Source organism: Taurulus bubalis, assembly GCF_910589615.1.
Source record: "Taurulus bubalis genome assembly, chromosome: 1".
NCBI lineage: Eukaryota > Metazoa > Chordata > Actinopteri > Perciformes > Cottidae > Taurulus > Taurulus bubalis.
The window spans coordinates 9,184,587-9,212,567 of record NC_136589.1 but is presented as its reverse complement, the minus strand read 5'-3'; the positions used below and the strand labels follow the sequence as shown (position 1 = coordinate 9,212,567).

The 27,981-nt window shown below is 44.0% G+C and overlaps 1 protein-coding gene across 1 annotated transcript; it reads left to right on the top strand.

Annotated features, from left to right (window-relative positions):
* Positions 1-420: 420 nt before the first annotated feature.
* Positions 421-27,764, top strand: spred1 (sprouty related EVH1 domain containing 1; the record flags this gene model as incomplete). The annotated part of the gene is made up of 6 exons (XM_079216072.1): positions 421-452; positions 12,548-12,818; positions 17,293-17,461; positions 21,613-21,659; positions 26,816-26,971; positions 27,072-27,764. The coding sequence occupies 6 exons, from the start codon at positions 421-423 to the stop codon at positions 27,762-27,764; spliced, it is 1,368 nt and encodes a 455-aa protein (XP_079072198.1).
* Positions 27,765-27,981: the final 217 nt, after the last annotated feature.

Below are 27,981 nucleotides of genomic sequence, written 5' to 3'. Positions count from 1 at the left end.
TACAGTCTGCCACAATATCTGAATTTTTTGAGGATCTATTCGCATTTTTTTTTAATATATATTTTATTTTTTGCAAAGCGGGGAGAATCTGCGCTCGTTGGAGGAGGAGGATGATGCCGATGGCCCATTTGTTGTGGTCGGATTTTACTTCCAGGGAGGATAAAATGAATCAGCGGTTGTCATTCCTCCTCGCGATTTAACGTTAGTTCCAGGCGGCGAAGCTAACGTTAAGCTAGCTCCACTCGGTTTCCACAGGGACGCTTCGTGAGGCATGCCCCTATTGTGCACCGCTCACTTACTATCCAGAACAGGGGGTCATTTCTACATGTGAAGGAAAATGGTGATATTTGTGGTATTTTATCCCGCCGTCACTGCGTCGTCGATGCTATTGCTAGGATTTGGATCCCCGTGAGGAAAAAAATGAGTGAAGATTCAACAAATCCAAACAACGAGTGAGTACTGTTTGTACACGACTCTCCATTGACATGTACAACGTACAGCTGCAACAATAAGTACTTGCAGATCTGAAAGATGTTAACACACGCTTTAGCTGTGTTGCACTACCAGTCCACAGTGACATTTCTAACCCAGCGCCGCTGGCGTTTCACCCACCTCACTTTTACTGATACCAACAATAAGAAGCACATACTTATCATCTTCTTTATGTGTGGGTAGTTGTGTAGGCTTAAAAAAGAAGTCACATTATGGATTATACATTATGAGTGTCTGACAAGCTGTGGCATAAGGACATAGTTTACAACAATCTCTTTCTTAATAATCTGTTTCATATATATGAACTAGCCACCATGTATGAGGTGAGGATTCATATCAGGCCAAAGTGTTTGTGTATATATATATATATATATATATATATATATATATATATATATATATATATATATATATATATATATAGGTATATTTCTGGGCTGCCTGCTTTATTTAGCAGGAAAATCATATACCCAGGATATGTATTATGGCTTTATAGATTGGTAGTTATAAGACAGTTCACGAGGGACCACTCGTTATATCTATCTATCTATCTATATCTATATCTATATCTATATATATATATATATATATATATATATATATATATATATATATACATGTACACAGCGATAATCCAGTCTAAATATGATTGTCTGCCCCAGTACACAATGATCAGAAAGCGTTACATTGACAAAGATGTGCATGTGACTGTTGTCCGCCATGATTTCGAAGCATAATCATCGATTAAAATCGTGCAGATCATGCTTTTGTACTTCCGTCCAGCCTGTTTCGTTGATAAAAAAAAAATCCTCCGAGTCGATTGCGGCAATGTCAACGTTGAAAAGCTGAAGATGCCATTTTTTTTTTCTCAATCACACTCATTTACATATCACAATCTCCATTCATAAAAAATGCTTTAAAAAGGCGTCACATTCGCATTTAGAATCCTCATAACGCACGGGGATCATTTGCGATCCGTGCACGAGGTGTTTTCGTACACGTCGCGCCCATTTCCAGTCGCATTTTGGTATTGTTTTAATGGGCTGATCCCTTGTGTGCGCTTGTTGACAGTCAGTGAGAAATATCTGCTCCGGGAGGTGCTGCGGTCACATGATCCCCTCCATTCATAAAGTACCTGCCTACCCATTCACAGCACTGTACACTGTTTCGCATTGCACCGACGATCACACAATGATCACATTTCCTGCGTTTACTGTACAATGTGCACAACACGACTATTATAGCCGTGTATTTTACACACGTGTTGTATTTTCAACCGCAGCTTCCTCACTATTTCAGATGGTTTTTATCTGATAATGTGTTTGTCACAGAGGAAGTCATATGCTCCTCTCTTTTTTCTCTCCAGCCATTTACAGTGCCATGGTTCAATGTTGGAAACACACCCATGTTGTTCCCCATTCCATCTATCTATCCGTGGCCTAAATGAGATTTATTGATTAATGCATGGAGGCTTTGTCCTTGAACTACACTTCTGAGCTTTATGTAACATATGTCATGGAGTTTCTTTTCCTCATATCAAGCCATCAAACAGATAACAATTGAACCACACGCCCTTTATTTAACTACATATCGTTTTAGGAACATTTATCTGAGCTGATTTTTTTTTCTTCCTGCGTGTGTTCATGCGTTAGCTGGATGCTAGTGGGGAAGGGAGACATCTCCTGATTCGAGCAGTCATCTGAAAACATTTTCTCATCATGCTAACCTCCAGTGAGAGAAATTACATTGAAACGAATCCATTCCAGAATTAGCTGGGACTCACTGCAATAACCTCAGGGACTTCTCAAGGGCCCCCGGGGCCCCGCTTTTGGGAACTACTGCCATAGGCTACAGATCATTCGTGGTGTGCAAGATACAGTTCATGCTGGGTTTGTTCCACACTGCATGATGGCAGCAGCTAAGATGGCGAAGTGATCCAAACATTGTTGCTATGATTCCACCACCTTTCTGGCTGTTGAATGATTCATAGTAGCGGAGTGAACGGAATACAGAGCGCTGCCTGAGACATTCATTTTTGCTGAAGAGAGTCTCTGTAATATGTTTTTTCTAATGACACACCCATTCACAAAAAAAAAATCTGATATTTTGTGTTTATTATTATAAACGTTTTTTTAGAATCGGATAATATTGAAATGTTTTCACAGTCGCATGTTCGTTTTATTTTTTTATTTTTTATACATTGTGCCGTCTTCCATTGATAAGATACATTCTGATCTATGGTGAGTCACTTGCTAAATCCTAAAAACAAAAGAAATCAGCCTTTTCTTTTGAATGCATTGTATAAATACAAATACATTGTATAAATTCTGGTTATATATTGTTCTGCTTCACTGTACAAACGTACACAAGGGAAATGTGTCTGTTCTCCTCGCAGTGCGAACATTTTATTTGAAAATGTCCGCAAAATGTGCGACGAGATAGTCCTGAAGTACTTCATTCTGAATGATGGGTGGTGAGCCGAGCTGGTGTACACACAGCACACCCTTTGCTGAGAACATGCTACTTAGCCTTGGTGCAGCTATGTTAACAAGGCTGTAATGACAAGAAGGCACACAAAGCCTTGTCAGGTTTTGTTTTTGTGTGTGTGTGTGTGTGTGTGTGTGTGTGTGTGTGGGTGTGTGTGTGTGTGTGTGTGTGTGTGTTGGTGTGACGTAAGGCCAATGTGAATTTTTCAAACAAGGACAATGATCATGCTGAGAGAAGTAGGAGATTCATCAAAGTGTGTCTCTGCTGAATGTCACGCTTATCTTAAATATTTATCTCAACCAAGGCAGTGGTCTGCCGAGGTGCACTGTGCTGGTACCTTTTTATCTGTGCAATGTAGATACTCTATTTATACCGCCATTGTATACATGGGAATAGCTTGTTTTTACACTTTTCTGGATTCTAAACTAGTGTTGTCGTTAAAAACATGAAATAGGTTACATTTACAGACACATTGTGGCTCCTCTGTGCTCATCAGTCCGTGCCATGAGAAAATCAAAAAGGGTGATGGTTTTAGTTCTTAAGGGCCACCGGACGAATCCCTCATCCATTTTTCATCGGTGAGGGTCAGTTTCCTCTATATTTCGTTGAGTGTGTAGGCTATGGCCTCATTGTTTTAGATTCCTGCAGGTCTGTGGTATTGTCTGTTGCCAGTCAGGTGATTCCTCTCTCTGTGTCCTCTTCCTATCTGTGTGATTGATTTGACAGCTCAGCGTTTTATCTGCCAATGTGGGTGTCGTGATCTTATCACCTGAGGGCTGTTTTGCACTCCCATTCCTGTTGCAGAGCTTTCCAAACACATTCCGTCTAAACAACCCCCATCATGTCCTGAAACGACAAAGGGAGACAGCTACCTCAGCTGTTAGGGCCAGTGCTTTATGGCCTGGGTAATTGCCTATATCCTGTGGCCCTTATGTTAAACTAAATAATTTCCTGGACCTTTTTTTTTTTTTTATAGATGGTACTATTTGGGGTTATTGCCAGTTGTTCGATATGACCTCCGTGAACACGTAGCTTCACCAGCTAGCCTTGACTAAAGACATATCTAACCTTTGACAGAGTCTGCTGAGCTGAAGACATCTTTGGTTTTGCTTCTGTATTCTTTTGGGGAAGTGTCGCTTGTAACTACGGTGGTTAACAGAGACTATTGAGATGTGATATTTGACATAAGGGCACTTACTTCACTTTTCTGGTTAATATACTTTTCTGGTTAATATGCGTGTACTCACATTGTATTAGATGTACGTCTAAGGTATGCACGTTGTAGCAATACAAGTGTGTTTACATTAAATCTCTCTCTGTTTCACTGTATTTACGTAAGGTGAAAAGTTGAACAATCCTAAAAGTTATTTTGCGTGTAGAATAGTTATGCCCCAGTGCCTGCTTGTTCCACTAGAAGCTGTCGTATTGTTTGTGTGATTGACGACAATGATCCTCTGTACAACCAGAGGGCTTGGACTGTCTGTAACTGAGACAAGCCAACAAACTGAACAGGCCTTGTATAGATGTGGACTGTTCCATTCCCATGGCCAGATTTAGGCCCGGATTCTGTGTATTTTAAACCCGAGCTACTTCCCTCTTATAATTTTCATTTCCTCTTCAAGTATTTTAGGAGCGAGCATAAACTGCCGTGAATGTCAGCAGTGTATTTAGAGCACATTTCAAACGAAATGTCTTAATTTTAAGACAAAGACCTGGTGGGGATACATGCTATGTAGATTGGCCGGCACTAAACATCTTTCTTTTGTGTCTCCTTCTCAACATCCTGATAGCAGAGCTTGTCTTTATTTATTTGTCAAGCAGGGCCTCAGATGTTCACCGACCATATCTTAATGCCCCCAAGAAGTGCTTTTAGCACTAAGGGTCTGAATTGTGGATATTGTTTTCAGTTGTGCTGCATGCGGGAGCATGAAGACTGGGCCTTGTTGTGAGCTCTTTGCGGCAGCTGGGCTGAGATGGTTCTTTCCTGTGAGGCCGCAGACATAAAAGGCCACAGATGTAAATCCTAAACCTTGTGTCTTTGATTGAGTTTCCAAACACTTTGAAAACAGGAAGGGGTTTCTGCGTGTGCGCGTCCGTGCACATGCACTTGTGTGTTTATTTCTCCGGCAACATTTGGCATGTGTATGTGTTTCTGGGAGAGATAGGCCGTGGTCCCACATGAGGGAATTTAAGCAATCATAGCTTTATGGTTTCAAGTATTATTGAGACAAGTTTTCAAATGGGATTACAATTGGTGGCCTGTTAGAATATATATTGTTGTATCTGCTCAGCAACTTTTGATCAGATTCTGTCCCGTCTCGTGGCTATATTTAGAATTTGGAACAGACTGTTATTGCCTTTTGAAAAGTGTTTCTTGATTCCTCCAAATCTTAGAGGCATAGCTTGAATGGAAATCTGATTGAACGTGAGTATAATTGATTTTCAAGAGGGACTAATAGGTTGGTTCTGTTCTGATAATACTGTTGTGTTATTCCCAACAGCGGGGCATGCTGTGATGGTTTACAACTTGTCAGAGCCGTTTCTCTTTACGTCCATGGGCCATCATCATGGTTTGGTGGTTTTTCCTTCCCAAGTTGCGCCAGAGATGTATTCATGGTTTCTCCCACAGCTAGACGGCGGCCTTGCTCCCTCAGCTTCCCCCTTGGTTTCAGAGTAACTATGACGAGGAGACTCTCCGCCCCTTGGGACTACTCTGACATCAAAGACCAGAGCCGTCGAAATTTGCGGTTCCACTTTTCTTTCTTTTTTGGTAATGGCAAGCGCAAGGCTTTAATTTTCCAAATGCTTGTGGTTCAAATTAAGATCATCTCAATATGTGGCTTTGATTGATGTTTGCGAATAGTTTTTTGGCATTTGATACACATGTGGGAGCCTTGTGATTTATAGTGCCACGGTGCAGGGGCACCTAGAACATTGTTGTTGGGGTTGGTTAGAAATTCAATGTTAGAAACGCTGTCCGACTGAGCAGTTTTGACATTCATATGCTGTTTCAGGTCTATCTTCGGTTTGGGCTACAGGCTAATTTGACCCACTAACTGCTGTCTGTGACGGATGCTACCAGAAGTGACTATGATCCGTTACTTTGCCGTCATATTAGGTGGTATTTCCGTGAAAGGATGGTGGTAAATTTGAAGTGTAGAATCACTGTGTGGTGCAGCAGCAGCAGCAGCAGCAGCAGAGTAGGCTTGTTCTGTGTTTCTTCTCTTTTTTTTCCTGAGTCAGTTGGTAGCTTAGCTGAATGTTCTTGTGAGGGAGATGACTCACCAGCAGCCCGAGGTGTTGCGAAGAGATAGGGCAAATTTCTCTTTCACTTCTCTTTCTATAGCCGACATATTCGTTTTCACTGCAGCTAATGTGGCAGGCTTGTGATGCTGTCTGCCTGTTGGTGATTCTGTAGGCATTGTCCCATTATTAGCTCTGTTTTTATTAATGGCTAACTGACAGCCCATTCAAAAGTGTCTTGTTCCGGCCTTGTGTCATAATTTGCACTGCATCCATGTTGGGTCATGTTGCTGTTTGTTTTGAGTATGTCCGTGCCCTTGAGTTTGCTACTGGTTATTTAGGGGATTTGAACCGTGGCTAATTGGCCAGCTAGTTTGCGCCGTTCAGATTAGATGCACTGCTGGAATCGACGGTCGAGTCCCAGATTGCATGTTATTTATTTCTTCAATGAGGCGTGATCTCAGTGAATGGAAACTGCTAACTTTATGTTCTTAAAACTTTAGCTCTGCGTCGCCATTTGTTACTCTTTGTATTTGTTTGTGATTGATCCCATTTTGATAAATTCTCAACTGCTTTCAAATGTTTCTGCTACATTACACATACACTTCTGGACTATATATTTGGGCAGGTTGATCTACATTGAATACCCCAAGACTTTTTGTGTTTTAGTTTGGGCATAAGCTGTCAAGGAAGCTTAAGTTGCATATTTTCTCTTAAGACAACGGCTGAAGATAGTGACATATTAAAGTAAGACTAGATAATGAGTCACACCCAGAATAGCTTTTCAAGCCATTTTCGATTCCCCCTCTCTACTTTCCTCGTGGTTGCTTTCCGTCTGGAGGATAATCTTTCGAATCGGATTGGGATAAGTAGCTTGTGTTTATTTTCCCAATGATATTTTAATGATTCCACCCCCCCCACCTTTTTCAAAAGTCCGACAAACCAAAGTGGTCTAGTGGAGCTTGACCGAGCTTGACAGCCTTCCTCCGGTTTTGATACAGGGGAGAGATGGGGAGGAAAAGGGGTGATGGAAATAAAGAGGTGGGGGGCTATTTTCCCCTTTTCTGATGCTAATGAAAGGAGGAATGGTTTTCCAGCTTTTAGCTTGCAGAGTGTGTCTCCCCTGCAGCATGCTCCGCTGCCTGGACATTGTGGGAGGACAAAACTCCAGGCCCGGGATCCAATAACGTGAAATTTCAGCAGAGAAGCGGCCATTGTGTAGTGAGAGGCAGCCGGGGAGGGGTTGGGTAGAAGGGGGAGACGGAGCGGAGGAAAGGGAGGGTGACTTGGCGAGCACCCAGGGCTCAGGCCACATCCTTTCTCTCTCTCCTCTCCTCCTCTTCCTTCTCCTCCTTCCCTTCTTCTCCCCCTCCTATCTTTCTTTCAATACCCCCCCTCCCTCATACCCCTGCTCTCCCCTCCTCTCCACCAGTCCCCTCTGGGGTGGGAAGCCCAAGGCTGAGACAGGAGCAAAGCATGATGGTATACTGGAGCCCAGTGAGCCATGGGCCGGAGCAGCAGACAAACGGCCACTTTGTCAACTTAGGAAATAGTTGTTCCAGGATCCCCCTTCTCCACCACACACTGGAGCAGCCGGCCTCGAGGCCCAGGCCTGCCTGGTCTGCACATGCTCCCCCATCACGCCTTCTCTTCTCTTCTCTTCTCTCACAATTAATTTCAAGTGAAAGATGAATTCTAATTCAAGTCATGGTTGTGTTTGCTCTTTGCTTTCACTTTAAATTAGGTTTTGAAATCGTAAGATACATTTAATTATAACTTATTCTCATTTTAACTTACTGCATATATGTATATACACATCACATTGTGTAGATGCCCATGCCATTTAGCCTATGCTCATCACATTTGTGAATAGAAAAGGCCATATTGAAATGCGGGTGGAAGCTGCTGACTGTCACCTTGGTCTCCACCGCGTTCCCATCCACAGCCTCCTCCTCCTCCTCCTCCTCTTCTCCCAACAGTCCTCTGTTACACTCTCACCCCTCCCCTTGTTTTTCTCTCCTGCTTTTGGTCGGAAATGAAGTCAGTCATCCAGCAGAATAACTTGGAATAATTTGGAATGGGGGGCTCTTTTCTCTCTATCTACCCCCTCCTCTCCCCCCTGCTCGCAGGCCCTGGCCAGCTGATCTGCTTCCGCTCTCAATTGTGTGTCCAGTCGACTGTGTGCTCCCAGCAAGGGGCGTGGAGGCCAGCCTTTGTCTCCACCATCCCACTCTGAACTGTGTGTGAGTGTGTGAGTGAGTGAGAGAGAGAGAGATGCAGCAGGTTGCACTCAAATATCTTTTTCGACCACTTACGGCTTTTACCTTAAGAAAGGAAAGATTTTTAGATGAGGGCGAAAAAGAGGAGCGGGTGGAACTTCTTTTATTCCCCTGCTTTAAAGATTTTGTGAAATGGATCTAGTAGTACTAGACCCAACCAACAACAGACAACTGTACTAGACTAGTACAGTTGTCTGTTGTTGGTTGGGTAGTGTTGTTGGCCTGCAGGTATTAGAAGGCTACTGGAGAGAATTATTTCACCACATGGGAAATTAGTTTTAGCTATATCTCATATTCCTCGAATGAGGTTGACGTTTGTGTTTTAAGTGAGATTAAAAAAATGTGCGTATACACTGTCCAACTTCCTCTCTGGTCCCAGCCCCCCTCCCTGTGAGTGTCATGGTTGCTGGCATGTGTGTGATGGTAGGTCTGAAGGGTCAGGCCCTGGTCATTGTGCCCTGGTCATGGCTGAGCGACACCACCGCCTGCCTTCTGTTCACCCCAGGGACCCCTGCATGACTGACAGCCCCTCCTGCACCCATCACCCGCATCCTTTATTGGGGGCCATAGAGGGGTGTAACGGCAGCAGTATTTCCCTCTTTTACTGCCTGTTATACTGCTCAAAAATGCATTTTTTTCCTGCTGTGGCAAGGGTTCTTGTGTAAGGTTAAGCACTACTTCTGTGGCGCTGTTATGAGGTTCAACCAGAAAGGGTGTTGCTGGGAGTTTGCAAGGGGGACGTTAGTGGTGGTTGTGTTTTTCTGTCAGCCTCCCACGACCAGTTACGACTTAAGCTTGAGGGCAGCGCGTGAGAGAGAAAACAGACAGTTGTGATACGAGTAGGTCAATAAGAGATTCATAATGTTGGGAATTCAATACATGATATATCTGTTATTGTCGAGCCCCACTATCTGTTATTTGCTCATGTTTAATTGTCAGAATAGTTGTTTTTTTTAAAAAGAAGCTTATTTTTCTGTTCATGCGTTGAGTGGCAGAAGAATTACTATGCAATATTTGAAAACGTCCTTGGTATTATGAAGATTAAAATAGCAAGTAAAGGACTTGCAGCGTTGTCCACTTCTGTTTACACTGTGACTGACGGAGCTGATGTAGACAGACTGGCAACCAGTGTGCACAGCTACTATATGTAGCATCGATGAAGGATCGGAGCCATTCAGTCTGACCGAAGGATTCTTTGGATACATGGAAAGTCAAAATGACAAAAATCACAGATCTAAATAATATTAATAACATGCGAAGTATAAAATTATGTATAGTCAGCTGCTTGCAATTAGCTCGATCAATTATTTTACAATATTGTCTTTCTCTTTCAACAGAGGCTTGCCAAATCGCCTTGCTTTGAAGCAGCAGCAGTAATATTAGTAGCAGTATGGAAAACTTGAATCACCTCCTACCTTTTTAAGTAAAGCCAATGTGCTTGCAGCTAGAATATATACAAATGTAGCAGCAAGCCAGCTAAGCTTTGGTTGCTAACGATCAAATTTCATTCTCATAGACCCATATTCCAAATATTTCCTTTTTTTGCCTTTTAAGGAACTAACTAAATATGAACTAGGGACGTTGGACTAGGGGTATGTTTTTTTTTAACAAGTCTCATCATATTTGATAGATTGTAAATCCTTAACAGAAGCGACTTGAAAATAAGAAAGTGTAAAGTTTAATTTACATGAAATAACTGATTTTTTGGGCTACGTGGGGCCAGCGGAAACAAGTTGTTAACACAACACAGACCTATTATCACCTGACGAAGTCGTTGGCAAACAGTTGCTTATTTCGACATCTAGCTTTTCATTCGGAGTTGAGTTTGTTTCTGATGAATGCAAGTCAAAAAAAAACTCTTTTATCTCTAGCTTTGGTCTCCAGCAACTCCTGATCGAAATATCTGTCTCTTCAGTTGCCAAATGTTTACCAGTGACCTTTTTCACATGTCATGTGATACATTATTATTCTTAGAATAATGATTATAGCCGCTTTAAAGTCACTTTTAAATTGGTTTATCTAGTTTATCTGCTGGCGAGAGGGGATGGTGGGATATGAGGCATTGATGTTCAATTAGTTGTTAGAAATGAATGCAGGCTTTTCATATCTATTGATATAATTGCTGAAGTACATTGGTCTTTAGTCCAGTGTTTGTGTCTGTGTGTCAGAATAGAGCAGAACTAAGTGTATTTATTTGCTGTAGTTGGTTTAGTTTTGCGTTACCTGTATTTATCACGCTCCTCAATCCTTTGAGGAACTTTGAGCAACTATTACCATCTGCCAGGCTATCCGAGCTTTCGCATGAAGAAAGAAATGGCTTCAGATTGAATGCTTATTGGCTTTTGGATTAATTACTAACCAATAACCTGGTCGCTGAGGTTAGCCAAGGGTGTGGAAGGCAAGAGGGCAAAGGTTAGCATTATGTGGCGGGCCAAGATTCAGACCGGAGATGCAGTAATGGCCGTTCTCCTCCCAGAGCAGGAACTACTAGTTAACTATGATGTCAGTTACTGACGGTGCTCTCCCTTAATCCATTGACACTTCTCTCCCTTAATTAGTTTTATAATTGGCCACAATCAGAGAAGGAATTCTTTAGAAAATGTTTCAGACCCCGTGACGTCGCCTTCATTGGTCGACCTGGACGTCGGCCAGAGAGCAATGTGTCACAGGAACACATCCGGCAGTCACATTCTTCCCTCTCCTCAACCGTTTCTGTTGGCTCTCAGATCTCCCCCTGTCCGTAATTAGCTCTCGGATCTCGTCCCGTCTTTAATATGTTACCAGGACTTTCTGCAAAGTGCTGGTCTCAGCACACCCTGACCTTTGTTATTTCCTGTGGCCAAATGTGGTCTGTGTTATCTAATCAGGGACACATCAGACTCTAAGTGAAGGGACAGAGGAGGTGGGGAGGAAGAGAAAACTGGCAGGACGAACATATAGATGTGGAATTATGATGTATAATTAATAGTGTATTAAAGTATGGCGTGATATAATCTACTAATATGCTGGGAGCAATATAGTGACACATTCAGCCCATGGATGTGATTATGTGGTAACAGTATTTCTAGTTAATGGCTGTCTGACATTTTAATGATTATGCATGCAAATACAGTGAATAACCTCCCTCTATATTTTGTTCCTGATTTTTATTATTGTTTTTGAAAATCCGTTACGTTGATAGAGTTAATATAGATAGCTGTCTATTACGCTGTGATTCAAAGTCCTTGGAGGTGGCATGAGAACGATGAGTGACACAAGTAACAGCAGTATCATCGGATATAAGAAAAGAAAGAAGTTGTTGTGAGCTGAAGCCCCTGTCATGTGTTGTCTAGTTTGAAACCACCTGCTTTAGGGGAAAGGTTGGAAATCAACAGCAGACAGAGGCTGAACTTGGCCATATGGTCAGTCACCCTCCGGCCGGGTTTAAACATACACTGACGGCTTCCGGCTTTAGAAATCTTCACCAGTAGTCTGTTACATCATGCTTTAAAACCAAAAATATACAATGAATCCAAAGTTGATTCCTTGACTTTCTCCTTCACATTCTGTTTTTAGTTGTGTTGCAGATTTCCGGCTAGCTTGTTGCAAGTAACCGCTTCTGACGCCACCCAGAGTTCCCCATAGTTTTATTAGTTTTGTTCAGTATTAGAGTCGTTGCATTGTGATGTGGCATGTGGTGAACTCTTTAAATTGTTGCACACATGTGATGTAGACATTGTCGACCCATCTCCTCTCTGTATGTCTGTATCGTGTGTTCTTACCAACCATTTGATGCAGCCTCTGTCTACTGTACCGAGACTTGTTTGTGCTGCGGGTCAACTGAATTATGTGGGATATTTTATATTTCATGTCTACTATTGATGTGTTTGTAATCCAAGTGATATAAAAGGTCACCAGAAAAGAACTACAAGGACAAGACCCTGAAAAATGTGAAATGCTGATTACTACTGATTACGTTCACTAAACACTTTTTTTCTTTTCCTTTCTGCTCTTTTTGTATTCCTTCCATCCTCCCTGTCTTGCTCCCTCCCTTTTCTCCTCCACAGTGACAGTTTTGCGCGTGTGAGAGCAGTGGTCATGACTCGGGATGACTCCAGCGGTGGGTGGCTTCCCCTGGGGGGCGGAGGCCTTAGCTGTGTCACCGTCTATAAGGTCAGCCGGGCGGAGGACAGTGGCAGCACCCACAGTGGCGGCAGCGGAGGAAGCAGCAGCAACCTCAGCCCCTGTAGCTCCAGCTCCAGCTCCAGTCCCAGCCCTAGTCCCAGCCCAAGCGCTGTGGAATTTCACATCAAGGGCGAGAGGCTCAAAGACAAATTGGTAAGAGAACCTCTAGCTCGTAGTGAGGACATTTAGTATTTTTGCTACTCCGCATGAATTCATATTAATACCATAGATGTTAACTAGCCAGTTTATGTGTTTACATTCTCGCTCATTTAGTCATTCCATCTCTTTCACGCGCATTCAGGTGCACAAAGCAGAGATGGTGCATTCACTCTGATGAGATCACCCTGAGCCCCCCTTTCCCTGACTCCCCTCTCTCTGTCTCACTCACACGACTCACTCACTCACTCACACACTCACACACAGGAAGTGGTTGTTTGGCTTTCCTCCATGGCGCAGGTATCTGAAAATAGGAGCGAACTGTGTGATGCTGTGATGCATGATGATATCATCAGGGAGAAGGGCAGATTACTCAGGAGAGGAGAATGTGGGATGAGGGATGTGGGAAATGCACAAAGCGCTTGGAATAGACCTAAATGATGGAATTGGTGCTGGAAGTTCACAGTCATTCTGGTTTTCCAGGATTACACAAGTATTTGCCTACCTTTTTATGAGCGTTTCCTTTTTCTTGATGTGTGATGTAAAGACTGTATATGTTAGTAAATTAAGCTGGGAAAATATGCTTCTTGTTATTTAAACAGTAAGAAAAAAAACACAATCTCAAATGTCTGTGTGTGTAAAGCACCCCGAGTTGATATAGTTCAACTGTGAGGATAAACATGTTTTTATATTTAACATGACACACTGACTATGTTTTATAAACAGTTAAAAATAGAGCCATTTCAAAATGTTTGTGTAAAGATAAATAAAGGAGATTTTAAAAAGCTGGATTTCTTTTGTAGTATGGCTGCAATTCACAATTTATTTAATTTCCTAGTCAAAGAATGCAGAACAATGGCCAACACAATTTTCCAGAGCCCAATGTGGCGTAAACACGCTGTGTGTGTTAGTCCGACCAACAGTCAAAAACCCAACAATATTCACTTAATTATCATATAAAGCAGTGGAGCTCACTCGTTATTAATGCCTACTTACTAACATATTAACACGTTTGAGTTGTTACACATATCTTTGGCACCATTTACAGCATGTTTACATACAAACACGTAATGTGCAGAGTGCAGGGTCATTCTGTTTCCTCACGAAATAACAATGAGGCTCCAAAAGATCACATTGTACTTCTAATCCTCATTTTGCTGTTGCGTTAAAGCTCATGATCTTCTTGTCATAGACTCATTCTGTGTTGTAGATCTAAAACAGATTCGGTAGATGCTCTGGGATAATCCTGGTCTGTGGTAATGAGAGTGTAAATCTGTCTGTGAGAGACGTCAGATGTCAGGAGACTGATGAGGCCACCGTGATGCTCGGAGTCTGGTGGCTCCTGACAAGCCGGCGATGGAGGCTTTGCTACAGCGGGTGTCTAAATCACCTTTTTATCTGCTTTGACTGAACTCATTTTATGTGTGTTTTGCGTTTGCGCCGTGTTTGTGTTTTGTGCGTTGCTATCCGAGAGTGTGTGTGTGTGTAGCGCACAGGAAAGGGTGTGACGGGAATGCTGTTGTTCAGACGGGGTATAGACATGGCACTGAGACCCCGGCAACTGTTCTGGGATGTGGTAAAAACACCCCTATCACCGCCAGAGTCTACCCCCAGCCACCACAACAAACACCCAGCCATATGTAGGTCTGTCGGGATGCCACCCAGTGCCACGGTGCTGGCGTCAACCACAGCGCTACCGACAGTCTGAGGGCATCCGATGAAGAGAGGTGGAGTGATGAGTCCATGAAAACAACAGCGACAGAGAAAACCACATAAGAATATGTTAGCCATTGTCAGAAAATACAACGCAGGGCAATATCAGCACTTGTTACCACAGTATTGTCTAAAACGGTGATGTCAGTGTTATGATTTCAGAGGTAAATAAAAAGACCATAATTATGTTGTATGGGTGATGTTCAAAAGAGGAAAAAGAGAGAGAAGAGCCTCTGAATGTTTGTTAGGTTGTTTGGCCTGATTTGTTATGTCTGAAACACGGGAAACAAAAGAAAATGCTGTTCCATGTTTGTGATAGAATTTCAGTGTTTTTTAATTCAGCCAGAAATGGACAGAAAAAGAACACCACAGTGACATATCGCATCCCTGATACGAGCTTGAGCTTGAAAGAGGAAATAACAGATCTGAGATGCGGTTATTTTGAAATCATGAAGGCACAATTCTGGCGGGTGGAAATAAAGTGACTGGGGCTGCATAAGATATGAGCGGAATCAGGGGACGAGATGTGTGTAGTCAAAGAGCAGGAAACAGAGGTGGAGCCAGATAGACAGGAGACGGAAGAGGTTGAGGGGATCTGTCTATAAGCGCAGTGATGCGGCACAGAGTGTACTGGTGATGACTCAGCTGGCTCTCCATATAGCTACCAATCACTCTCCTTCTTGCCCCCTCCCTCTCTCTCTCTCTCTCTCTCGCGCGCTCTCCCTCTCCCTCCCTCTCTCCCCTTCCCTCTGATTCTCTCACTCCCTTAAAAACTACAGATCTAATTGGTTGATGATTACTTACAACACTGACTCTCGGATTATGACAAATCTCCGGTTAAACTCTCACCTCGCTTCCTGACGTTCACAGTCTGTGACTCCCCCTGACGGATACAGATGTGATACAGATGTGAAGGTGGTGTCCAGGCTCTCTCTAAAAAGCTTTGCCTTGAGGCAAGGGCCCACTTGATACAGTTGTGTGTTTCTCCTGTTAACCTTGTCATTTATTGGTTTGACTTTGATCTTTGCTTTATTAGCTGGAAGTCTTGGCTGGACTATATTTTAATCCAAGACCATTAATATTATAATATATCCTTTTATGTCGAGCATCGTCATTGACAAGTCTTGAAATGATAGTTACAATTCTGATGGCAGAGGCGGTGTTCATAGATTGTGGCCTGATTTCTCCCACTTGGTTTCTTGTTTGCATGTAAAGGTTGTCTCTCTCTATCTTCCCCCATTTCCGCTCTCACGCTATCTCTTCACTACTCTCTGCACGTCTCACCTCCGTCTGTCTCCGTCTCCGTCCCTCTCCTCTCCTCTAACGTCTCCAACCTCTGTTCCGTCGGGGTGGCTCCGCCTCCTCTCCTTTCTCTGAGAACAGTGTGGAATGCGGTGTTAAGTATCGTCCTTCCATGCAACTATGATACTTCCTCCTCTGTCGGCCTCGCTGTGTGCTCACCTTACCTGCTACGGCTCCATTCAGTCTCGCCTCCACAATCAGCCCCAGAGGCCCCTCCACCCCTCCCATCCTCCTCACATCCATCCCTCTCTTCTTTCCTCCCCTCATCCACTGGCTCTGGATAAACAAACAGGCTTAACCTTTGCCCCTGCTTTTCTTGGGGAGGCATGTATGCATAACATGTAACAGTGACACAAGGACAGATATAGTGAGACACATCTTCCACACGCAGAAAAAGGATGTCGCGGTACACCTCGTCGATGAGTATAAAACACGTCTCTCACTCAGACATTCAGAATGAAATGTAGACCTGTGTGCGCCCTCTTCGACACACATATCGCATATCGCCAACCTCTCGTCCAGCTGCCACGTATCAACCGCTTAAAAGCGCGCATGTTGACTGTTGTCCAGATTGACGGGGAACGGTGCCATCTGCTTTCACTAGACCAGTATCGGTCTGTGACCGTCCTCCTCTGACGAGGCATTTGCACTGCAAAGATGCACAGTGTGGCACTTATTGAGTCATTGAGCTTTTCATCACACCAGCTCCTGTGCTCACGCATTCTCTCACGCAGATCACCATGCGCGCACGCTCACACGCTCACACATTCACACCCCATTAAGCCACCTCTCGTGCACGTCGGTAAAAAACCTCAAAGACTGTAATGGCCGTCTCTCATTTCATTTAATCTGCCTAGAGGAAGGCCGGGAGGCGGCCCAGTAGCCCTGATTAATAATAGGCTTTGGAAACACAGTCACTCTGCCACACACTTGGGCTGCCTGGCTCCAAAACATACTCGCCCCCCTTCTTGCGCCACCACCACTGCTCTCCAACTTTATCATCATCTGTAATGAAAACCCCACCATTTAGAATGTGTTTTACAAATTATCCAAAGAAGTATGTGAAATTATTGGGTTTAGGGTGATTTTTTTTTTTTCTCTTCGTTTTCTATTTTAGAAACTCTGAAGTTATGTGTAGTTCCAGATTCAACCCTCCTCTCTCTCTCTCTCTCTTTCTCTCTCTCTCTCTTTCTCTCTCTCTCTCTCTCTCTTTCTCTCTTTCTCTCTCTCCTTACTCATGTTGCTGTGGAATGATTGAATTAAAACAACTTGAGGTGACTAGTAAGATGAAGGATTTACACCTGTGTATCCCTGTGAGCTTCATCCTTAAACCTCTTGAATAATGCAGTTGCCAGTCTGCATTCTAATGTAGCTTGACCAGATATAAATGTGATGCCATTGAGTGCTGATATGCATTGTTTCATTCTCCAAACTGTGTTTCTGTGTGTGTTGACAGGTGGTGCTGGAGTGCGTCCTGCAGAAAGGCCTCGTATACAACAAGGTCAACCCCATCTTCCACCACTGGAGGATCAACGACAAGAAGTTCGGACTGACTTTCCAGAGTCCTGCTGACGCCCGTGCCTTTGACCGGGGCGTACGTCGGGCCATTGAGGACATCAACCAAGGTGTGTATGTGTGTGATTTGTGGGTTGTTAATGGTGCACACGTGTGTTTTTTGGAGCTCAAGAACAAAATACCAGGTTGGAATGAAATTCTCTCTTCAGAGGTTGCACTATACTTTGTGTGTTGGCCGCCATCCAGTACGTGTAAAATGACACCGGTGTATGTGTATGAACATGGTATGCATTCTGTTTGCGGGCGTCAACAGCCTGTATTCCTGCCTGCTTGTCATTGGCTTGTAATGGCTGACCTAGCATCTGTTCTAGGGGAGATGCACAGCGTTGATTAGCATTGATGGACCCCCCCCCCCCCCCCCACACACTGCTACCTGCTCACTCACCCAAGCATGACCCCCTCCTGCGTTATCTTGTGCCAGCTGCCCAGATAAACTCTCCACTTCCTGTTGAGACTGGCACGATAACACGCTGGGGGTTATATGGGACAGGGGAGGGAGCGTTGGTAAGTAAGAGGGGGCAGGAGTTGGGACGCAAAGAATGGGTGGCAACCTGAGATGGAGGCAGAGCTTCAGTCAGAAGGAACTTGTTGGTCGGGCTTTTGTGTCGCTCAAGTGTGGGGACTGACTAGTCTAGTGGGAAAAAAGGTTTTTGCACTCGCTGGGTTTGTCTGTGTTCAGTGTTGCTTTACACCATTTCTAAAAATAAAATTGAAAAAAGCTAAACTAGATAGTGCACTTGGGTTGAGTTTAGTGATATTGAGTTTAGTTAGAACCTTTGGGTCCTGATAAGCAATATTTCTCAGTGCAGTGCCAGAGGTTGCAAAGTCATCCAATTAGCAGGAGAATCGCCAGCTCAGCAATCTGCCACCCAGCACCACGTTGTTACACAAGAGGCTGGCGGGCTGGGGAGCTATAATCTTCTTTACTCTCTAGACCTGGGAACCCTGGGGAGCACAGAGAAGGTGCAGCAGAACATATCGTAAAAGGCTTATCACCACTAGGCATCAGTCGCCTCTTGCCCACAAGCATTTATCTCCAATTTGTACTTCCTGGGCACAAGTCCACACATAGTCTAGGTCGGAGGTAAGCATGGGCAACAGCTGTAGGGCTGGCTTTGCAAATAGCTGAAGATGATCACTGTAAGCAATCCTGGCGTGCAAACATAACGCTATAATAATGAGAGGAGAGACAATGTCATATCGGAGGTCAGGTTGCTTGCTGGGTTTACTGAATCTTAATATATTATCATATTAGCATAAAATTATTTTGAAGGTCTATTCATCATTTTTAAGCTAAAATGCCCAGATTTGATTACTTCCATCCTCTCGGCCTCTTAAAAAAATAAGAGTTGAAGCCCCTTGCTCACTCAACAGAACATCATGCTTGCTCCGGGAAGAAAGTTGAACATCTCTGAGCTGGTCAGTGTGATTCAACACATTCCCTCCGCCTCACTCAGAGGCTGCACAGTGTCTGTCTGCTAGTAAAGGCTTCAACGCTTTCCTGTGAATGTCATCTACAGCAGGTGATGGTGAGTTTTGTCTCCCCAGTGCCCTCTCTGTCTCTTTCTGTCTCTCTCTGTCTCTCTCTCTCTCTCTCTCTCTCTCTCTCTCTCTCTCTCTCTCTCTCTCTCCTGGCATCTTCTGTATTCTGCTGTTGTGTAATGCCTCTCTTCAGCTCAGGCAGGTTCTTCTGTATTCCCGTTGCATCGTTCTGCTGCTGGACTGCTGCGTAAATGTGTGTGTGTGTGTGTGTGTGTGTGTGTGTGTGTGTGTGTGTGTGTGTGTGTGTTGGTGATAGAGAAGAGGCAGCGAGAGAGAATATGTTTTGCCTGTGTGTGTGTTTATGTGTGCTCACGTGTGTGTATCAGTCTTGCAGTCCTCTGTTGCCATGGCAACGGCGGGCACATGGCTCAGGCAGCTTCGCGGCCCAGCGCTGCCAGAGTCGTGCTGCAGGAAGCCTTGTTTTCTCATGAAGTGGAGAAATGCATACAGACACGTACACACAAACACCTTTCTCCATGTGATTCACTGGCCGGCGGACGGATGGACAGACTGGGCCTAACACGAGCCCAGTGCATCCTTCAGGCCTCTGTACAGCTGTAGTCCCTCCCTGAATGCAGCAGACAAACTCAGTGCTTCAAATGAGGCTTCAGTGCTCCTAATTAAGTGAACCTAAGTTTGAAAAAGAATCTCTTGATGCCCCAGGTACAAACAGATTCTCCTTCATCCCAGTGGAAATGGTCTAATCCCTGTTCACTGCAACAATGCCAAGACCGTACTCCACCATTTCTCCTCTATTAAGTTTCTACAACAGCGTTTTCTTTTATCATGAAAATCAAGCGCTAGGTTTGCTTCCTTTAGACATGCACTAGTGTTGTGTGTTTACTAAGGCTGGGTGCAAAGTGATCATTATAATAAAAAGTACTTTTATTTTTTTGTCCTAATCATAGTGCACAAGTAAAACATACTTCAGACTGACCTAATCCAATTTCCTTTCCAGTACTAATCATGCTTAAATGGTGTCTCTTTCTCAGGTTATTCACTTTAAACTTTATTTACCGGCTGCAGTTAAACTTGCACCACATATCAAAACAGATTTGGAGCCAGACGTTTTTTTATTTAGCATATTGGGTTTTTATTGACATTTTCCGTCACTTTTGTTGTATGACATAATTGTATACATTTCCAACCATGTAAGAAAATCTGAAAACCTTTTACTTTAAAGTGGCCTAAATAATAAGACCAAGAATGCAGTATTGAAACAAATGACAGCAACTCCTAAATTACACATAAAGAAGAGTTGGGTATCATTGTTGCCATATACAGGGTTCTTGCGGTCATGTAAAACCTGGAAAAGTCATGGAATTTCAAAAATGGTTATTTCCAGGACTGGAAAAAATAAAATCCCAAAAGTTTTGGAAAAGTCATGGAAATGTGTTATATTCATGTATTCATGACGTTCATTTACGCTGAGTTTGAAATAATTAATATGCTTTTAAAAGAAAGACGCAAAAAAAAGACGAAAATATAAGAAGGCATCTATATAAATGTTTATTCTTTTAATCAAACTATTGTCTCATTCATTTGTGTCATTTAAGGTATACTGTACGCTTTGGAATTCTCATTGTTAGTTTAAATACTACATTTTCTCACTTTTTCATGTTTTCACCCAGATTTCACAAAATGTTTGGTCATGGAAATTTGGTTTAAAGTCATGGAAATCCATTGGTCACAATGTGTATGAACCCTGTATATAAACATCACTTCAGATTCATTTAAACAATCTGATTCAGTGTTTAGTTAGTACTTCTGGGTAGTTTTCTTTCACTAAGGCCAATATACTGCAGTATTGGACAACTATATTATCTCCCAAACAACCGTGCATCTCAATGTGAAAACCTCCTTTGAGTAGAAAAGGGTCTAACAAAATGGCATTTTGTGTAAATATCAGTAACATTCGTGTCTTTCCTCGGGTTACAACGTCCACAGTTTCCTTCCCTGTGGTAATGAAAAGCTGTAACACGGTCGGCCTGATACCTGAAACATAAGCTCTGACTCCAGCGTCAGCAGATGAGGTGTTTTGGACTTGGAAATGGCACATGCCGTTTTATCCGAGGTCGGGGTTACATTATTCTCGACATGCATATTTCATTAACTTCTGTGTGCCCCACTGACACAAAGCAGCTTCCATTTCCCCATTAGGCTGCAGTCAAAGAAAAGCAGAAGTCTTGTGATATTTTGACCTGACAAGAATCAGCGATGTATATCTGTTGACTCAAACATGCTTTGTAGTGTAGCTCATCCATTGAGAGTGGAATGGTTTTGATATATACAATATAAATACTCATACACATATTCTGAGGAATGTAGCTGAGGTAAAAAAAAAAGAACAACAGTACAAGGAGGTGAATGAGTGTGGCAAATAATTTCACTGGTGTTCCTTGAGGTTTGGCCCCCTAGTGGTTAAGCTCCTTGTATTTGTCAATGACATTTAGCAATGTGAGGCTCTAAAGTGCTACATGTCGATGTGAAGAGGTTTTAATCAAGATGTACGTCAATTCAATACTGATTGACAGATAGTGTGCCGTTAGTACTTTATTGTTTTGCTTATTTTTCTCCAACTTTGCCTGCTTTGGTTTGAGTGTATAAAGCGATGGCGTCAGGCCTCTAATCTTTTTCCCTTCTTGGTTTTTCCTTCCAGGTTGTCGGCCGTTCGGGGAAGGAGATATTCCAGAGGACGGACTACCGGTGAGTGAGATTAAAGCGGAGAGGTTCTGGCTAAGATTATGTTTTTCATGTGCGTGCACATGAGACGGTGTTTATCTTGCTATCTTTGAGGAGTTTAGCCATCTCTCTCCGAGTGTTTTGAGCTACATTTATTTTGGCTCGGAGTATTTTTCACAACATATTTTTGTTAGAAAATGTCCCACAGAGTAAAACCCATTCACAAAAAAAACATTAAACATGATTCATTTTTGAGTAAGTATCTTTGTGTAATGGAGTTGGAAATGGATGATTAAAATGTTAAAGGGCACACTCTGTAGCTTTCTGTAAAGTCAGATTTATCACTCAACTCTCCCTCACTCTTAAATCGGATGCGGGTCATATCTTGAACCTGAGCCATGAGTTGGAGCCCTGATGCGTCCCACCCAGGCGCTGACACCTGCCTTTGTCTTCTCAAAGTTGTTCTTGGAAATTTAAATGTGTTTAGCCAGTGCCGGTCAGACCCTGAGGTGGAGCCCGGTGTTGACCAGAGAATATGCTGGAGCCGTTTTAGCTGTCTCTCTCAATCTGACTTGGGAGCTGTCACTCTTTTTACAATTGATGCCGATATAATAACTATTGCCTCGGGTGAGGAGCTGCTTGTTCAAAAGCAGCTCTGTGATTTCACTGTTCTCCAAACTGAACGGGTTTCTTCATGAGCTGGGCCTCTTTTTGTTGACCGATGGGAAGCTGTGAAGGTGCATTATGTGTTGTATATATTTACCTTGCTTCCGGCATGTGACACTCCATTGACTGTCGACATGTGTGGTTAAGAATGCCGTGGTCTCTTTAGCAGAGAAAGGCAGCAGGTATATAGTTCAAGTCTACACGCCCATGTTCATTTGTTTAAGATACGGGAACGCCAGTCACCTGTTCTCCTTCTGATTGCAAAGTAGGTGAAAAGACACATACATACAACCGTCCTGCAACAGGTGCTACCTTTGTTAAACTTAGAATGAATTACTGTTTACACTGTTTTAGAGAGGTGTTGATTCAACGCTGGTCATGTCTTCTTCCACTGTAGTTTGTGCTGCACACTAAAGTACAGCTTCAAAACTCACTAAAGAATCGAGTCAACGGACGTATCACATCATAAATCGTAGCCTCAACACATATTTGTTGCAGGGCATTGCATGGTGTTTCTAGTTTTTGCTGACTACCTTTTATTGAAAATGTCACTCCAGTTCAACAAGCTTGAACACTGTACCTCCCAGGACTTAGTTTTTAGCACTTGACAGAGGCTTGTCATCACCTTTGACCTGCCTAGTATCTTACATCCTGCATGGTGTGGACAAGACGAGGAGGAGGAGGAGGAGGAGGAGGGAGAGCTGCGTTCCTGTTCCTGGGGCAAAGTTCCTCTTTAAGGAATCAGCCTGAACATACAGGAAATCCAATGGCACCGCTGTTGCTAGGCAGCGGGGGGGTGCAGCGGTAGGGGGGTAGAAGGGGGTGTTCACAAGGTTCAGTGAGTGAGCCACTGAGGGTGTCACCATGGTGATTTGGCATCCGAATGTTGCGGTCGGAGACCTGGGCTCCAGAGAAAGAGAAGTAAACTAGTGGCAAGTGCTGCAGCCAGAATACCATCACACAGCAAGGTGTGTTGCTTTATGCTCCATCATAAAGCCACGTCACTGTTTGTACAGGTAACGGACACTAGCGTCTCATCAGCATGGGAGGTCACCATCAAGCCTGGTTTAGGTCCTAGATTATTTTCAGACAGCTCAAAAACATCTTCTGTTCTCAGAATTTACTGGAATTTGTGATAGCCTTGCATTACTACACGCATTTCACTTGTGTGTGTGTGTGTATGTGTGTGTGTGTGTGTGTGTGTCAATCTACATGGGTCCAAGACAGTCTCCTCCACCCACATCCTGCCCACTGAGGCTCAGCACCCACTTGTATGCCCTTCACACATTTACCACATTCTTCCTCTCACACAAAAACACACAACACACACGCACATTATATGCACATGCAACATATTTTACCCGTATTAAAAAGAAGGAAAAAACATGGTTGCACAACACCCTTCTCAGCTGGGATGACCCACTGCCAGGAATTATGCTGTACCACCACAGTCTTTTCGCTAGTACAAAGAAAAATGTGTTGCTTTTTTTTTCTTCAAATGCCACAGAAAAACATCCGCATCTAATTTAGCGCTGGCAGGAAGTTTTCGCTTATCAGTTTAGTACACAGAGGTTTTGTTGGCCAGTTGACTTTTACAGCCTCAAACAGACCAGAAACTTTCAGACTGGTTTGGTTTCAGCAAAGCTCAATAAAGCTCCTCAGAGCCCGGGGGAACAGAGTTTTAAAGGACTAGTTTGACATTTTTTGGAACATGTGCTTATTGGCTTTGTTGCTGAGAGTAAGATAAGAGTCATACCACTCGGATATGCGTCTGTAATATGAAGTTATACAGCCAGCAGCTGGTTAGCTTAGCACAAAGACTGGAAACGGGGAGAAAGAGCTAGCCTGGCTCTGGCAACCAGATCTATGATTAATATCACCGGGTTTTTATTAGTACAAAACCCGAAGTGTAAAAACGATACATTGTGATTTTTATCGGGGGGTTTAGGGGTAAATAAATCACTTTTTGTACAAGATCTAACATGGGAGCGTTAGAGGTGCTGGAAGGCCGGTTTTGTTACCTTTGGACAGAGCCACGCTCGCTGTTTCCAGACGTCACGCTAAGCTAAGCTAACCACCTGCTGGCTGTAGCTTCATATTTAGCTGACAAATGGAAAACTGGTATCGATCTTCTTATCAAACTTGCAACTAAGCTAATTAGCGTATTTCCCAAAATGTCCAACCATTTATTAAAAGGGATTCACGGGGAGTAGCCCGGAACTTGGCCATACTTCCTTGTTTGTAACTTAACAAGAGACAGATGAGCAGCACTCATGGTTTGCCTCATTGAAGCCAAGCTCCATGTTTAGAAAGAGAGAAACATATATGCAGACGTAAAGCATTTGGTCTCTGTGATCAAACTTCCCGGCCATGTGCACCATCTTTTCTCCCTCATCTTTTCCTCCGTCTGGCGCAGAGATCTAGCGTGTTCTGTAGGTTTCCAGTATGTGGGTCGACCCCAGCCTTCGCTGTCCTGAGCCTCTGTGCCTTTGAGGGCGGAAGTGCATGGATCCTTGATGTTGGTGTGGAGCCATGTTGCCCCTGGCTCCCACCACCTCCATCCCTCATCTCCCCTCCTCTCCTCTCCTCCCTCACCCAGCCACATCTCTAGGGTCAGCTCAGCTCCAGATTGGCCCCCACGCATGCCTTTGAATGGTGGGGCTTAGGCAAACGCTTTAAAAGGAAGCCCAAGTCTGTTTCCCATTTCACCCCCCTCATCCCTCTCTCCTTTCTTTCTCTCACATACACACACAGCTGTCATCTGGCTTTTTAAGTTCTGTACTGCATTTCTCCAGCTGGAGCTGGTTTATGACATTCCCTCGGCAGACTCTTTGGCCTCTCGCTCTCTTTCTCCCTTTCTCTCACACACACACACACACACACACACACACACACACACACACACACACACACACACAAAGACAACACATACTTTTTTCCTGTTCTGTTCTTTCTCTTCTCTCTCTCTCCACTGTCTCCTATTCCTCACATTCCCCTGCAGACGCTGTGGATGTGTGTTACACCACTTGGTATGTTTGGAGGCAAAGCGGGAGGAAAGTCACACACATACACATACCATGTGTTAGCAGTCTAGAGGGGCGGGGGGTAAGCAAGCGGAGAGAGGGGGGGGGAAGAGAAAGAGAGGGAAAAAAAGAAGTCAAAGGAAGCATCTCTTAGCAACCACAGGACAGTAATTACTGTAGCAGCAGCTGGGAGCAAACCAGATTTCCGCTGTGCGTTAAAGCACTGGCGTGGGCTACTTTACACACGGCACTGACTAACCAGAGCCAGCAGCCTCCTCCACACACACACACACACACACACACACACACACACACACACACACACACACACACACACACACACAGCGATCTGGAAAGGCTGTGTTGATAAAGAAAGCACAACTTAAGTTCACGTTTAGAATGTAATCATTCCCAAATCTGCTTATTTTTTATGTAATTTACATAGCTGGAAATTATACAAATGGTTCTGCTGAGATAATGCCGGACATGAAAAATCATCACACAGCTCTTGATGTAATAGCTGACAATCCTCCCCCATCGCTCATCACCTCTGCACGCATGAATCATGAATAGCCATCACTTTTGATGTTGTTGCCATGAGTACTACTAGTATTAGACCACTTTGATTAGATCTATAACTATTTATTTTATTTCTAGAAATGCATTTTTCTCTGTGTTTACATGTTTAAAATGTGTTTGATGCAGACTGTGGTATTCACCAGACGTTATTTTTAGACATCTCTTGATTGATGTCAACAGTGAGCTTACCTCTTGTAATTATGAGATTGTTTGGCGTGAGGAGGAATGAATGTTCGCTCCGCCTCACACGGGCTCCAACATTTCTCTCTCATTTTTTCAAGTGGCTCTTTTTTTAGGCCTGTGTTTGTAGATTTTACATCAGTTAAAATGTTTGTGCGAACACATGCAAGGCTGATGAGAACTCTGAGTTCTTAACAGAAGGGCCTTGAGTCATCACCACACTGCGCAGTCTTTTGGCCAAGCATGGGCACAGGATCCCCCCTGGTGGTTACACATGGAACACACACTACATTTCATTTAGCTGACACTTTTATTCAAAGCGACTTACATGTTTGCTCTATACACCGTAGACACAACAATGAGGAGCAATTAGGGGTTAAGTGTCTTGCTCAAGGACACAACGACAAGGACTAGCAGAGGCGGGGTTCGAACCCAGACCCTCTGATTGAAAGACAGGCATGCTAACTGAGCCACAGTCGCCCACAGCCACAGTCAAAACAGTTGTTAAAGACATGATAAAGACATGGATCGATCGATCGATCGACCGATAGTGCTTTTGACAGTTTGGTGGTAACATGGACCGTGAGGATGATAGATGTTAAGGGCGTCAACCAATACTTTAAGTCTTATCACTAATTGATTTGTTTTTCATGACAGATGTTTTGGGTTTCTTTGATTCGAGTCATAACATGTATGAGTTTTTCTCAGATTTTGTTTCCTGTCTGTCTCCAGGTGTGTGACGAGCCTCCCTCTATCTGCACCCCAATGAAAGAGCCCTTCTCTCAGCTGAACAACATCGTCTCCACCGAGCCATTCAGGGGCTGCTATGTCCGCGCCCAACCCTTTGACGAGTTCACTTCCAGCAACCGCCGCTACCTGCCTCCACAGGTCTTTTTTTGATCATATGCATCTGAGATCAAATTCAATGAGTGATGTACTTATTATATTTATTTTTCAGTAATCCAACTCATTCTCAATTTCTCTTCAGGTCTCCTTCAAGTCGACTCGTCATGTCAGTTTTCACATGGACGAAGAGGAGATCGTTCGCATCAACCCACGCAAAGACGTGCTCATCCGCGGCTACGAGGACTACCGCCACCCTGTCATGTGGAAACAGGAGAACGACCGCGAGGACTTCCCCACCGCCTTCCACAAACTGGACAGTAAGAAGTGCGAGTACCTCTTCCCGGATGGCCCCGGTGGGGACTCCCACTCTGGCCCTGGAATTGGCATTGGAACAAGTATGGGGCTGGGTCTGGGCAAGGACACGGCCATCAAGACTCAGCCCTCGCCCCTGATCAAGTCCAAGAAGGGCCGGCGACGGCGAGAGGACGGCGAGCGTTCGCGCTGCATCTACTGTCGGGAGATGTTCAACCACGAAGACAACTGGCGGGGGCAGTGCCAAGACGCCCCTGACCCGATCAAGCAGTGCATCTACAAAGTCAGCTGCATGCTGTGCGCCGAGAGCATGCTGTACCACTGCATGTCCGACTCCGAGGGCGACTTCTCAGACCCCTGCTCATGTGACACATCCGACGAGCAGTTCTGCCTGCGCTGGCTGGCCCTGGTGGCGCTCTCCTTCATCGCGCCCTGCATGTGCTGCTACCTGCCTCTGCGCGCCTGCCACCACTGTGGCGAGGCCTGCCGCTGCTGCGGGGGCAAGCACAAGGCCGCGGGGTGACCTGTCGACGGACTCTGGGACACCCTCAAAGCTAGCTAACACAGGAAGTGGATAAAAGCGGAAAATTAAAAAGCCGGCATCCTTTTTTCATTCCCCCTCTCAGACGGGGTGATATGTTGTTGATCCCCAGCTCTGAGGGCTTTTGGAGATTTCAGTTTGTGTTTGTCGCCGACAAGCAGCAGTGGAGGACAAACCATATGCTTTGTGGGAGCTCTGA